We start from the raw sequence: 15,640 nt of genomic DNA, 5'->3' as shown, positions 1-15,640 counted from the left end.
TTATGATAAAAACTCTCCAGAAAATAGGCAGAGAGGGAAACTACCTCAACATAATAAAGGCCATAGGGCTTTGCTGGTGGCAGAGTGGTTAAGAATCCATCTGCCAATGCAGGGGCCACGGGTTCAAGCCCTGGCCCGGGAAGATCCAACATGCTGCGGAGTAACTAAGCCCATGAGCCACAACTACTGAGCCTGCACTCTAGAGGCCATGAGCCACAACTACTTAAGCCTGCATGCCTAGAGCTCATGCCCCGCAACAAGAGAAGCCACTGCAATGAGGAGCCTGCACAACGAAATGAAGAGTAGCCCCTGCTCGCCACAACTAGAGATAGCCCAGGTGCAGCAATGAAGACCCAATGCAGCCAAATAAATAAATAAATAAATTTAATTAAAAAAAATAAATAAAGGCCATATATGACAAACCCACAGCAAATGTCATATTCAATGGTGCAAAACTGAAAGCACTCCCTCTAAGATCAGGAACAAGACAAGGATGTCCACTCTCACCACTCTTATTCAACATAGTTTTGGAAGTCCTAGCCATGGCAATCAGGGAAGAAAAAGAAATAAAAGGAATACAAATTGGAAAAGAAAAAGTAAAACAGTCACTCTTTGCATATGACATGATACTAAACATAGAAAATCCTAAAGATGCCACCAGAAAACTACTAGAACTAACCAATGAATTTGGTAAGGTTTCAGGATACAAAATAAATGCACAGAAATCTGTTTCATTCCTCTACAACAACAGTGAAAAATCAGAAAGAGAAATTAAGGAAACTCTCCCATATACTATTGCAACAAAAAAAATAAAATACCTAGGAATAAACCTGACTAAGGAGGCAAAAGACTTGTACTCAGAAAACTATAAAACACTGATGAAAGAAATCAAATATGACAAAAACAGATGGAGAAATATACCATGTTCTTGGATTGGAAGAATCAATATTGGAAAATGACAATATTATCCAAAGCAATCTACAGATCCAATGAAATTCCTATCAAACTACCAATGGCATTCTTCACAGAATTAGAACAAAAAATTTTACAATTCATATGGAAACACAAAAGTCCCCAAATAGCCAAAACAATATTGAGAAAGAAAACGTAGTTGGAGGAGTCGGGCTCCCCGACTTCAAACTATACCACAAAGCTACAGTAATCAAGACAATATGGTACTGGCACAAAAACAGAAATATAAATCAATGGTACAGGACAGAATGCCCAGAGATAAACCCACGCACATATAGGAACCTAATTTTTGACAAAGGAGGCAAGAACATACAATGGAAAAAAGACAACCTCCTTAATAAGTGGTGCTGGGAAAACTGGAGAGCTACATATAAAAGAACGAAATTAGAATACTACCTAACACCATACACAAGAATAAACTCCAAATTGATTAAAGACTTAACTGTAAGACCAGACACTATAAAACTCTTAGAGGAAAACATAGGAAAAATACTCTGACATAAACCACAGCAAGATCTTTTTTGACCCACCTCCTAGAGTAAGGAAATAAAAACAAAAATAAACAAATGGGACTTAAACTAAGTTTTTGCATAGCAAAGGAAACCATAAACAGAAAAAAAAAAAGACACCCCTCAGAATGGGAGAAAATATTTTCAGGTGAAACAACAGACAAAGGGTTAATCTCCAAAATATACAAACAGCTCATGGAGCTCAATATCAAAAAAAAAAAAAAAAAAAAACAATCCAGTTAAAAAATGGGCAGAAGATCTAAATACACATTTCATCAAAAAAGACATACAGATGGCCAAGAGGCACATGAGAAGATGCTCAACAGCACTAATTATTAGAGAAATGCAAATGAAAACTACAATGAGGTGTCACCTCACACTGGTCAGAATGGCCACTATCAAAAAATCTAGAAACAATAAATGCTGGAAAGGATGTGGTGAAAAAGGAACCCTCCTGCACTGTTGGCGGGAATGTAAATTGATACAACCACTACGGAGAACAGTAAGGAGGTTCCTTAAAAAACTAAAAATAGAACTACCATATGACCCAGCAATCCCACTACTGGGCATATACCCTGAGAAAACCATAATTTAAAAAGAGTCATGTACCACAATGTTCATTACAGCTCTATTTACAACAGCCAGGACATGGAACCAATCTAAATGTTCATTGACAGATGAATGGATAAAGAAGATACGGCACATATATACAATGGAATATTACCCAGCCATAGAAAGAAATGAAATTGAGTTATTTGTAATGAGGTGGATGGACCTAGGGTCTGTCATACAGAGTGAAGTAAGAAAGAGCAAAGCAAATATCATATCCTAACACATATATATGGTATCAAAAAAAAATAAATGGTACTGATGAAATTAGTTGCAGGGTAGGAATAAAGATGTAGACATATAGAGTGGACCTGAGGACACAGGGTGGGAGGGAGAAGCTGGGGCAAAGTGAGAGTAGCAGAAACATATATACACTAGTGAATGTAAAATAGTTAGCTAGTGGGAAGCAGCAGCATAGCACAGGGAGATCAGCTTGTTGCTTTGCGATGACCTAGAGGGGTGGGATATGGAGGATGGGAGGGAGGCTAAAGAGGGAGGGAATATGGGGACATACGTATGCATATGGCTGATTCACTTTGTTGTACAACAGAAACTAACACGGTATTGTGAAGCAATTATACTCCAATAAAGATCTATTAAAAATAAATTAAGTAAAAGAATAAGGCATACTGAGTGAAGTAAGTCAAGCAGAGAAAGACAAATATCATAATATATCACTTATCCATGGAATCTAAAAAAATAGAAGAAATGAACTTATTTACAATAAGTGAAATTTTCTCCAGTCACAGATTTAGAAAACAAACTTATGGTTCCCAGAGGGAAAGGATCAGGAGAGGGATAAATTGGGAAATTGGGATTGACATATACACACTACTATATATAAAATAGATAACTAATAAGGATCTACTGTATATCACAGGGAACTTTACTCAATAATCTGTAATGACCTATATAGGAAAAGAATCTAAAAAACAGTGATATATGTATATGTATAACGGATTCAATTTGCTATACAGCAGAAACTAATACATTAGAAATCAACTATACTCCAACAAAAAGTAAAAAAAAAAAAAATAAGGAAGAGCTCTATATACTGACATGGAAGATCCTCAGTATTTAAATATATATGGTATGATCCAATTTATATATGAACATACATTTCATTATTTATTTACCTATTTACCAAAAAGTATGTATTATTTTATATATGTGTATTGTTTTGTTTTCTAACAATGATAAAACACTATTATAATTAGAAAAATAAAATTATTTCAATTTGAAAGGTAATTATGAATATAGTTTCTCTCATTTTTATGTTGGTTTTAAGTGTATATGTGCAAATATTTTAAAAATAGAGATGTCTGAGTTCAAATGTAATTCAGATTATGAAGGTTCAGTGTAGGATTTATCTCTTCACTGTTTATATTCTGGTGTTAAAAATTTATGCTTAACTATTTAAAGAAACTTCAAATACTTTTATAAACCTACTATAAAACTCCTTCTAACCAGCACTGTTTTGTCCCTACCACAACCATACAAATAAAGGAGATAGAAAGTGTTCCAGCTTTTCATGTCCTAGAGTTTCTCTCAATCTCAATCGCTTCAAACCATAAAGACATCTGTATGTCTGCTTTCAAAATTTTGACTTAAAAGAATAAGATTGCTCAAGCTATGGTCATACTTTATAGATGAGGTGAGGTTTTTCTTTTATTGTTATTGCTGTTTTAAATCATGTTGAACTCCAAAAAACCCTGATAAAGATCAAGGCTGATTTTTCTTTTAAGTTACCAAGCCAATATACAGATTTAGATGAGAGTATATTCTGGTGACTGTGTGTGTTTGCGTTTATGCGTGTGAATGCATGTGTATGTGTCCAAGGGTTGTGTACATGTGTATGTGTTGTGTGAGCATATGAATACACACCTTATGCTGTATGTCTGTGTACCCATATGTCTTGTAATGAATATGTGTGTGTGTTCATATATGTCTTGTGTGTGGTATATTAAGAGAGAATGTCTAAAAATGCAATATTTAAGTACATTTAAAATGAAGCAAATATTTGTTTTCCTATTTGCAGATAATACTATGGATGATAAAATGGCCTTAACCACATGTGGGCAGCCATTGCAGGTTCAGTGTAAACATCAGCAACACATCTGAAGTCAAGTTTATCGGATAATTACATTTCTGAAAATGCAGGATCCAATGTACTATGACACCGAAACCCAAATTTTGATAAATGGATTTCATGCAAAAATTGTTTACTCTAAGATGTTAAAAATGAAAAATTATATGCTTAATATTAAATTATAGCACCACAAAACTGCTTTCTTCTAATTGCTTCATTTCTTGCTGAAACTGTAAAGTCAACTATAAAATATGTTCATGGTTTGAAAAATGGATAAACCTCCAAGAGACCTAACACTGAAAGATGAAGAAAATGTTAGATTTTTAATTTATTATTATTATTTATCTTCTTTTGTTTTTTCAAAATTTTAGGAGTCTTAAAGAGATATGGAATAATTACATAAATTTTTCCTATCTTGCTTTTTCACATTTAATTTCTTTCCACATTTTCTTTTCCCATTTGCTTTTTATTCAGGTTTACAAAAGGTAAAAGAAGGGATTTGTGAAATGATTAAATGAGTTAAAGAAAAAGAATGTTTTTCTCTCATTCTTTTATTGTTTCTTAGTTTTTTTTTTTTTTTTTTTTTTTTTTGTCTTCATACCTAAATCTTACCTTTAAAAGGTAGAGGTACTATTGTTTTATTTTCATTTTGTTTTGTTTTTTTGAAGTAAGTGAAAAAAAGGAGAGTATAACCCTGACTTAGGGAAGTATTTATGTTAGTGTTGAAAAAGTTTCTATTTTACTTCCATGAATAATCTACTTTGTCTGAGGCATGTACAAACATAAATATAATATTGTGGGATAAGAAGCTTAAGTAGAGAAAAAAAAAAAAAGCAAGCTTTCTGTCAGGTTTCAGAAATGTATAAAACCAAGGAAACAACCTAGGCTCAATGAAAGGATAAATCTCATTCAATGTAGACATGCATATTTTGATATATAATAATATTTTATATTTCTTGATTCTATGAGGGACAGAAGAATATATAAGAACTTAAGTTCACTCAAAACAGGAATCTCATGTTGCAATAGGTCTCTTTTCTCTGCAAAATACTTTTAAGGATCCAAAAGAGCTAAAATGTGAATTCCTCACAAATTATATTTTATAAAAATTGCTAGCCTGAGCTGCCTTAAACTCTTTCTGGTACAAGGTGGGGTATAAATTACTTAATTAGTTCACAGACTACTTGGTAAATTTAAATCATGTTGGCCTCTTAAGAGTTTACATTTTTTAAAAAGTCCTATACTATTCATTCACATACTTAATGAACTTAATCATTATGTATGTATACCCTTGTGATTGTTCCAATGGTGAGATTAAAGAAGCAAGAAGACTTCCTAAGAGCAAAATATTTCTTAATAAATGTGACTTGAAAAAAAAAAAAAAAAGAAAGAAATGTGACTTTTAAAAGGACTGGCTTATCATGACCACAACAATAATATGCATTTGTAAACAGATCCTTTCAATTCTAAGTCATTTTATTTTATATTTATTATAAGTAAGTCACTACTATATGCATAGTAGTAGCACTTATAGGATGCAGAATAAAGTAATACCCAGGAGAAAAACAGGGAAGAATTAAGGGTTTTTTTTTTTGTTGTTGTTGTTGTTGTTTTTTGTGTGTGGTATGCGGGCCTCTCACTGTTGTGGCCTCTCCCCATTGCAGAACACAGGCTCCGGACACGCAGGCTTAGCCGCCATGGCTCACAGGCCCAGCCGCTCCACGGCGTGTGGGATCTTCCCAGACCGAGGCAGGAACCCGCGTCCCCTGCATTGGCAGGCAGACTCTCAACCACTGCGCCAGCAGGGAAGCCCCAAGAATTAAGTATTAATCATTGGAGTATCAAAGTATAAGATGGGAATGACTTAGTTATATACTCATGAAAACATTATTTGCTTCTGTGTAACAAAGAAGTGATGGAATGGATCAAAAAGTAGTAAAATACATGAAAAAAGAGATCGCTCCATGCCTACAAAAACACATTTATGAAATGAACTTAAGCAAACTTCTGGAACAGCATTTTTACACATTTCAGAAGAACACATTTTTTTTTTCACCACTCCTAAATGGCAAATACTTTGTTATTCTATGTTATCAAATTCTCTGAAACAAAAAATAAACAGAAAATTTAATAGAGTGGATTTCCATAAATTGATTGGATCCAAGGAATTACCCAGGATGCTTATTAAATATTTAGATTCCCAGGATCCACTTACACCTATTGAATCTGAACCTCCACAGGAGGGTTCTTATGATTAGTCAAGATTTGAGGACATGTAATACATTATAAAAACATGCAATGTATTATAAAAAGTTACCCATTTGATTATTTTATACCAACCTTTTTTAAGGGTTGAGAAATAGAAGACAAAAATTCTGACCCACCACTATGTTTAACTGTTTGGTCCAATGTAGAATGAGGAAAAAAAATGTTTAAAGTTTCTAGATTTTTAATGTTTGGGTAATGTACTTACTACAGTTTTCAGCTTTCCTGTTGTCCCGGATCACTATTCTTTGGTTGACTGTGCTGAAGAGCGTTGTCCAGTTAATGGTATGATAATAACACAGGTTGCTGTTGTCAGTGATATAGATGTTTCCTGCACTGATTTCCTTCAGGGATTGGAATTGTAGAGAAGTGATGCCCTGTTGCTTGAGGATAAGCAAGGAAAGGCCACTAAAGAGAGGGCAGAGGAAAAAAATTGAACAGTAATAATTGTTTTCTGGCCATGACATGCATTCTTGAAGTAAAATAAAGATGTCATACCTTAAACCAAAAAGAATGTTAATAGAGTGTAAAAAGATTGAATTAATAAACCTGAGATATAAATACTATTTCTTTACATGCTATATGCTGACTCTTTTAAAAGTAATCAATTGACCCCCCAAAAAAAGCCCATCTTTTATAATTATGAATATCAATGATATCTCTGTCTCTATGTATGTACCACTGACATACCTGCTCACTGCCTTCCCTCTTAACCCCTGAATCTTAATTTCTTCAAGAATGAAATCTTGTACTAAGACTAAATAATTAAATAAATGTTTATGGGGTGACTGTTCATCTATCCAAAGTAAGACATTAATTTTACTCTAACTATTTAATAGATTTAGACACACTTTCAGAAGGTAAATATCTCAGAGAATGACCATAGATATTTAGCTTTAATTTATACCTCAGAAACCAAAGCATTAATTGTAATACTTGAAAAATGTATAAGGATAGGAGATATTAAAAATTAAAGAGAAGAATAAAATTAAACTAAAATAAAAAAAATACTCAGAAGGCTTGGACAAGTGAGAAAGCATCTCTAAAATTTAAATAACAACTACACTGTAGAAACAAATTATCATTTCAAGGATGTTGTTTTCTCAACATAGTCCACTTTGTAATTAAATTATTTTTCCATTTTCTAAAGACTAAATGTGTTTCCCACATTTCAATCAACTTATGAACGTTATTTTGTATTTTGGAAATCAAAGCTGTCCTCTAAATTTGCTTTGCTTTTAGTACTCAGACTTTTTTCATGTGTTTTATATATACACATGCATGGAGAACTATAATATACAGATTTATAACGTGTGTGTGTACCCAAATGGGATGTAATTCACTCTCTCAAATCTTTGTTCTCATCATAACCACCCTTAGTTGTTGATTACAATGTGAGCATAATAATACCTTGACTTAGATTTATAGCACTTTATTCAATGGATAGTAAAAATTGGTTCCATATAGCATTTGAATAGATTATATCTCTCAACTATCCTTTTTTTTTTTTTTTTTTTTTTTTTTGCGGTACGTGGGTCTCTCACTGTTGTGGCCTCTCCCATTGCGGAGCACAGGCTCAGGACGCGCAGGCTCAGTGGCCATGGCTCACAGGCCTAGCCGCTCTGCGGCATGTGGGATTTTCCCAGACCGGAGCACGAACCTGTGTCCCCTGCATCGGCAGGCAGACTCTCAACCGCTGCGCCACCAGGGAAGCCCTCTCAACTATCCTTTTTTATTAAGCACTTTTCCCCTTTACATTTTAGAACCTCTTACAGATATACCTGTTTTGATAGCAAAATTCAATGGACTTCCTGTGAACCATTATTATAGAATATTTAATGACAGTATTGACTTTAGGCATCTTTCGGACTTAAGTAGAAAAATTATCAAGGTCTCCTTATATAAATAAGCTTTTAACTGTTCATAAACAATAATTTTGTGCAGATGAAATCTGAAGTAAAATACAAACAGTGGCTTAATAAATATTAAAACATATATTTTTATTATGTGAATAAAATATTGACATTAGAACTTTAGAACAGTATCCTTCTGAGCCCCGATTATCTGTCCATTATTAACCAGCCTTTCATGTAGCATAGTGGGCCAAATTCTAAAATATCAGCGCTGTGATGCTTTGTTCAAATGATAGCTCCAGAGACAAAACGAGAACCTCCTGGTAAAACAGCATTTGTATCCGATACACCGAAGTCATTACAAAGTTATTCAAGTCTATCTTTTAATTATGATAACATATGATCAAAAAGAAGGTTCAGTTTTATGGTTCACATCATGTACTCCACAACTGCCAAACACTAAAATTACTTTAAGTGACAGGCAGTTGAAAAATCAAGTTGTATACTTTAAAGCACAACCAGGGGTATTTTTCATTGAGCTTTCCTTTAGAATTTAAAGTGGAAAACCAATATTTCTAGAATCAGTAAATCAATGAGTCTGATGGCTATGACATAATGTGCACATGATGCAGAGACCTGTAACTTTGAATATATACGCCTACCTATAGAGTACTCTTCCACCAATGGTCACCAGGTTAGAAAAAACACTGAAGTCAGTCATGTTTGGGGGCCATGATTGTATGTTCAAGAAACCTACAAAAGATAAGGGCAGTAAAATAATTCAGAATATCATTGTCTCAGTAACAGTGTTTAATACCAATTATTCTTAAAATATGATGAAAATGTGAGGTAAGAAAAAGGCAGCAAATATTCCTAGTTTTGAACCATTCTATATCACATTTCTTCTTCCAAGATTCAGTGTCTTACCCAAAGTTTCTGGGCTACAATACTCAATAGATGATGAATGTCAAAATAATGAACACCAAGAATATATACGTACAGAATCATATAAGTGTATGGTTTAAAGATTTAAATGATTCTTAATTTGATTTATTCTTCTAAATGGAAAAATTATTTAGTCTAACTAGACAAAGAGTTTAATTTCTCTGAAATCTTTTGCCACCTTATCTGTGCACTTACAACAGCTGTCTGTTTTGTATTCTAAGACATTTATGTATATAACTAAGCCTCCTTATTTGATTTTACATTCTCTGATAGCAAACCCATGTCTGATTCATGTCTATGGGCCCCATATCATCTACTATGACAGCTCTGAACATATTAGGTCCTCAATAAACACGTGTTAAATGAATCCTACCTGCTACCCATCCTCAATAGTACTTGTGAAAAGTAAATAGAAACACATGGGTTCAAAGATCCACTGACATATCCAAAAATAGTAACATCAAAATTTCAAGGATTTTTTTTTAATTCCACAGATTTCAAAAGGTGCACAGATGCTAAGGAACTAAGACACCCATCATTTAAAATAATACGTGTTTTCAAAACTAGAATTTGCTTTGAAAATTCCAATACTATGTACTATTTTTAACAAAAGACTAAAATTCACATAGTTCATAGCACAACAAACTCACTTTAAAACTTACCTGTTATCTCTCGGACTGTCCGAAACACGTTCAGTTTCTCTGGGTCTATGGCTTCAATTGCATTGTAAGGGTCCCTAGGGAAAAAAAAAAAATGAAGCCGAACTTAAAATTAGATAAAGGGGTGAAAATGTGAGAAATGTGACAAAAATTATTTCATTCCAATTGAATTTTAATTAAGAATAGGAAGGTTAGCAATGTTTTATCCAGATTTTCTATGCTAGATGTGGAAGGGGATTAAAAGGTACTTTCAGGAAATTTTGATGACACAGAATATGAGTTCTTCATTGAAGGCTATTCTAGATCCAGAGGAACGGTTCAATTTGACTATCCTGAATAAACCTCCAAATATAGCAATTCCATCTATTAACCATTTTATTTTGCCTTTAAAATTTTATTCTCAATTGGAAAAATATACACTGCAAATAAATTATGTTATGGTGAGAATAATTGCCTTTTGGGTTCCTCAAAGCATACTAAATTGCTAACAGAACCTGTAATTTCATAAAAAGGGTGAAAAAAATACAGGAAGTAAACCTTTTTATTTTTCTGTATTTTCAAATTTATCTATAAGGGCAATCTTGTTCCTATCTGTTTATTTATGTACACTTTCATATGACAGGAACTATTTGCTTCCCTCTATATGAATCATACTAACATTTGAAAATAAAATTTACCACAAATTTAACAATATTCAAAATGTGTTGTAAATTTTGGGGATTTTTAAAAATACAATCTCCTAATGCATAAATATATTTTTTGTAATTAATGTTATTGATACATAAATGCCCTGTATTTAAAAAACTTAATATAAAATACCTATAAAATTAAATATTTAATGGAATTTTCAGAAGTTTTCATCTTAGGAAAATATTTTTCATTTATAACATCCTGCCCATACAAAATAATTACATTCTTGAATATTAAGCCAAATATAAACATAAGATTAAACATTTCTCAGTAATTCAAGCACTACTTTCAGATTTTCTTAAGTAATATGTAGTAGTTTTTCTAGGTTTTATTACTTTGAAAGGTGCTCTGTGCTATTCTGGGCAAGTAGAAACCTTATATTAACATATACTCTTCAGAGAAAAATTAAATTCCATTCATTGGTCATTTCTCCAAGAGAGATCAAACTTTCTAAAAACAAGGAATTAGGCTCTTTTAGAAGTTTGTATCCACCTTTAGCAATCAACTGAATTTTATCCTTGCACTGGATATCTGTTGTTTTACCAGTCTCTGAAAACCTTCTTTTTCACATGGGGAATAAACACTAGGATACATGATCCATTGGAGGCTATCAGTCAATGTGCTCCACAGTCCCCTGACAAACAGATAAGCATATGGCCTTTCTTCTAAGAATTTGATTCTGAATCCACTGGCATTTATTCATCCTGGCATTAGAGCTTTGAAAACATTCTCTATTAGTTCAGCAACCTTGATTTCTGGAACCACCTTTTACTGGCTCTCTCTGCTTGATTCATCAGCATATTTTCTATACTGTGAACCATCCCATATCTTTTAAAAGAAAAAAAATCTTGCTTGATGAAATTACTGCTTCAAACTGAGAAAAACTAAGAAGTATAATCAATACATTGTGCTACTAGTTTAACATGGCATGTTATAGAAGGCTTGGAAATACTATAAATGAGTGTCTCCATAATTCACACATAAACAATTAAGATTTTCCTTAATGTGACATGAATATCTTTCAAAAGCTTAAAGTCTAAATTAATATTCTAGCAAACTTTCTCTATTTGTAACTGAAGATGTATAGAATGAATATCTATGCTTTTGGTGAAAATGGAGCCACAAAATTAGTTTCATCATGTGGGAAAATTCTAGTTGCTATCATTTTCTAACGTGCAAAGATGTCAGCATGCACATGAAATATCAGCTCTGCAGTAGTAGAATGAACTTTCAACATTTGTTCTTTGATGAAAAGCAGTGTCTAGAATAGCTCTAGCCATATAATCAAATATTTCTGCTTTACTGAGAACACTCAAAGTTCAGGGCAAGCACACAGTAATGGGGTCAGTCCAAACCTTTACTGAGAACACTTCCAGGTTGCCAGGAATGAAATAAATTCTGTACTGTTCACATGAAGCCCAGTGGACCACAGAAATTTTATATGTTTAATTTTAGAGATTCAGGACTCTCATAAAATGAATTGACAGAATCCCACTTAACAACTTAAAAGTACCCCTAGGGCGCTCCACCCTACAGCCACTTGAAATCCATAGATTTTAAAATTGAGGACTTTCCTAGTTAAATTTAGGACCATGAAAAAAAACATTATGTCCACCCTGTTATTGTGTTGGGTGATCCAAAATAAAGCTCAGGATAAAGAGAGAAAAACATATTTTCACAATTCCATAGAAATCACGTTATTTTTTTTCACCAAGCTCATTATCTGTTTTCCATTGTCTATCATCATTACAGTCTATCATCTAAGTACGTTTTGTTTGTGTCACACTGTGACACAGCATGAACATGCATATTTGGTGAGCATTTTGTTGCTCTAAGCATATTCACAGGAACATTATTAGACATGACAAGACATGAAAGGGGATCCTATGATAACCCTGAACACTGAATTTTGCCTGCAGTTCCCATTCTAAATAAGGAAGTAAGAGTGCCTAGTTTATTTCTAGCAATGGCGGTATCATGCTATAAACTGAACATTGATCTCTTTTATATGTTAACATTTTAGTTGACAACTTCACAGTAACTTTATTTTTTGCAGAAATTTGTTTTTGAAAAGTACACTCTTACTTAATTATGGATTTTTCATTTCTATTAGTTTAAAGAAACACCCTAGCTATTTTAATCAAACCATACATCCTATTAAAAACTAGTCAGTAGAAGATTTAGGGTAATGGAAATTAAATGAAGTAAAAAATTTTGTTAATTTGCTGAAAGTATTCTGTTTATAATACCTCATGTTATTCATCTTTAAAATCTTTCTCTTTGTCCATATGCACACACATATTACATACGTGAATACACATATGCCTATACATAAGTGTCTGAGACCTACTCAATTAACTTTATATTAATACTTTCCTAAAATGAAAGGGAAAGGCTTCAGAATATGTTTCTTGTTGGCATGAGACTTGGAATGAGGAACATATTATATTTCACATATATATTTGTCCTGGAAAATGCCTTATATATTATGCTTAAGACACAATAATATTAATTATAATGTTAAATTTAAGTGCTATAATTAAGGACAAATAATAGTCGTCTGAATTAGGAAGTATGACTTATCGTAAAGTAAGGATTGCCATGAAAATAACTTTGTCTTTATTTGGTTTCCAGTATTCTATGAAATATTATCTGTTGCACTATATGCTATGCTATATACTAGATATAGTCACTGAGATTTTCCTCTTGAAGTGTTTTCTCCTTTTTTTTAACTTTCTTTTGTTTTGGGGGGGTTAGCGATTTTTAACTTCTATTTTTGTTACTTTTCAATCTCACTCTTTATCTCTCTCTCTCTCCCCTTTCCCTCCTTTACTCCTTCCCTTCCCCTACCCTTTTCTTTCTTTTTTTATACCATTTATTAAGGTTTACTGTATGCCATGCACTGGGCTGAATGCTTAAAAAATGTATATTTTGTTTTATTTTGAATCTCCACAAGAACCAGAGGATGTAGGTATTTATTATTAACCCAGTTCTCAACTTTACATTGGAGTTGTTTGACATGGAAGCCACACAGCTCAATACAGATTGTCCATGGTGGAGCCGACTGAATGTGTCCCATCTCAAAATGGTAGTACCACCCATCTCCAATAGATTGTTGCCATGTAAAATAAGAGTAATCACATGCACATATTTTTTAAAGAGATGTTAAAAATCTGGATCTTATTTAAAAAACAAAACAAAACGACAAGAAACACATCTTAGACCAAATATAACAGAAAGTGAATACATACTATTACAGTTTCTGGCACAGATCCATATTAAAAGCTATATTTTAAAGTAAAGAAATGCTTTATGTGCTAAGACCTATGGTAATTTATTTGAATGGAAAGAAACACTTTGTTCTATTTCTCTTGTTGTTCCTATTTGACGTATTTATTCATAATGTGTTAAATAGTTTTGCTTCTAGAAATGATATATGTTTAGAGTAATCTTTTGAATTGAAATATGTGAGTGATATTTTTTTATCTGTAGCCCGTAGCACTAATATTTAGGGATTAAGTAGTAATATACACAAATAGATAAAATATAAAGTAAAAATATTGATATTTTCATTGCAGTTGAAAGGATGCAAACTTGGTCATTTTCCCAGTTAAAAACAGCAGGTGGTTCTGTAATGAAGGGACCCAGAAAATGTTACAATTTTTATTGATGAAATGAAATTCATTTAATAGATTTATCACTAACTTCCCAAGTCTAAAACAGAAAAAGATGCAGCAGGGCAAAGAAAATACCTGAAAGCTCAGAATTTCAACTTACTGATTTGTTTTCTGTGAGATGCATTAATTTATGTTGTTTTGAACTAATTGGTTAGGAAATTGAATGAAATTCCCCACTTTGTCCACTGATACTCTTTCCCTAAACATATCCATAAATGTGCCAAGTTTACTGAAATCTATGGATTTGAGGGAAATGGCCTATAAATACATCTTAACTTATATATAAATCTATATTTTAAAATCTAAGTTGTCACCAAATTCATAATCTGGATGTACCCCCAAAATTTGGTTTACAATCACTGCTGGTGAAATCTGGCATTTGATTTTGTTGGAGGAAAGCATTAATGTGTAGTGAAACTCTGTGTCAAAAGGAATCAAACAGACAAAACTAAAGAATCTCTTAAACTTTGTCTGCACTTTGTAAAACAATTTTCCACAAAAAATGTAATACTGACCCATGAATACCAGTGACAAGGAAGATCAAATTCCCATTGATTTTGGTGCAGTTTATGAATTTGTCAATATTACTAGAATCCACAGTCTGAGCTGACATCAATGATCCTGTGCCAATGCCATCACAAGCTGTAGAAACAAGATGCACAATTAGGGAACTGAGAAAATTTTTCTTTAGTCAATAACTTATTGCATTTTTATTATAAAATAACAGTATTTTTTCATTATAAAATGAAAAAAATATCATCACCTTTTGGGCAAATGTCAGTGCAAGGTTTACACATTTTAATCCCATTTTCTTCTACTTCCATCTTGGAACTAGGGCAGGCACGCACACAGGAACTGGAATCGACCACGAAGTTATCTGATAAAAAAAGGTAAAATTAACAATAATGTTGAGGTTCAGCAAAATATTTTAAAACAAGATATTCTAGGGATTGAAAATTATTTCCATTTGAAAATGATAGTATGTATGTTTCTTTCCCTAAAACAATTCTGTCTAAATATCTCCACCTGAAACAGCATCTACGAACACCTACATTCAAATCCAAGGGCAGTGTGTGTTAACAAGAACTGGTACTTGCTTGACTACTGCTCCACATTCTGAATTGCCCCCAAGATAGTGAATTTCTTTTATAGACTTAGGAAACTGCATGACATTTAGTTTGTGTTTTTCAGTAGTTCCACTTCATTTCATATCATGATGCAAGTTTGAAGTCTAAAAATACTTCAAGTTATATGAAGCACAAATGAAGCCTTGGATGAAGGGAGTGCACTTCATATCCGAGAGGAAATGTTTAAAATGTGTTCATCTTTCAATGGAGTGCCGTAGAAACTCTCCCATAGTTTTACACGAAGA

General features: G+C 32.9%; 1 protein-coding gene across 2 annotated transcripts in view; it reads right to left on the bottom strand.

The window, feature by feature from the left end:
* The window catches only part of ERBB4 (erb-b2 receptor tyrosine kinase 4), a gene marked incomplete at both ends in the record, with an annotated part of 1,160,630 nt that overhangs the window by 289,296 nt on the left and 855,694 nt on the right, over nucleotides 1-15,640 (bottom strand). For both annotated transcript variants that reach the window (XM_079710036.1, XM_079710037.1), the window contains 5 exons: nucleotides 6,653-6,852; nucleotides 8,960-9,050; nucleotides 9,905-9,978; nucleotides 14,784-14,910; nucleotides 15,032-15,145. In XM_079710036.1, the coding sequence (XP_079566162.1) occupies nucleotides 6,653-6,852; nucleotides 8,960-9,050; nucleotides 9,905-9,978; nucleotides 14,784-14,910; nucleotides 15,032-15,145 (606 nt within the window). The remainder of the gene's footprint in view (nucleotides 1-6,652; nucleotides 6,853-8,959; nucleotides 9,051-9,904; nucleotides 9,979-14,783; nucleotides 14,911-15,031; nucleotides 15,146-15,640) is intronic.

The sequence above is a fragment of the Hyperoodon ampullatus genome (genome assembly GCF_949752795.1).
Source record: "Hyperoodon ampullatus genome assembly, chromosome: 8".
NCBI classification, from domain to species: domain Eukaryota; kingdom Metazoa; phylum Chordata; class Mammalia; order Artiodactyla; family Ziphiidae; genus Hyperoodon; species Hyperoodon ampullatus.
This window is presented reverse-complemented; position numbering and strand designations above follow the sequence as displayed.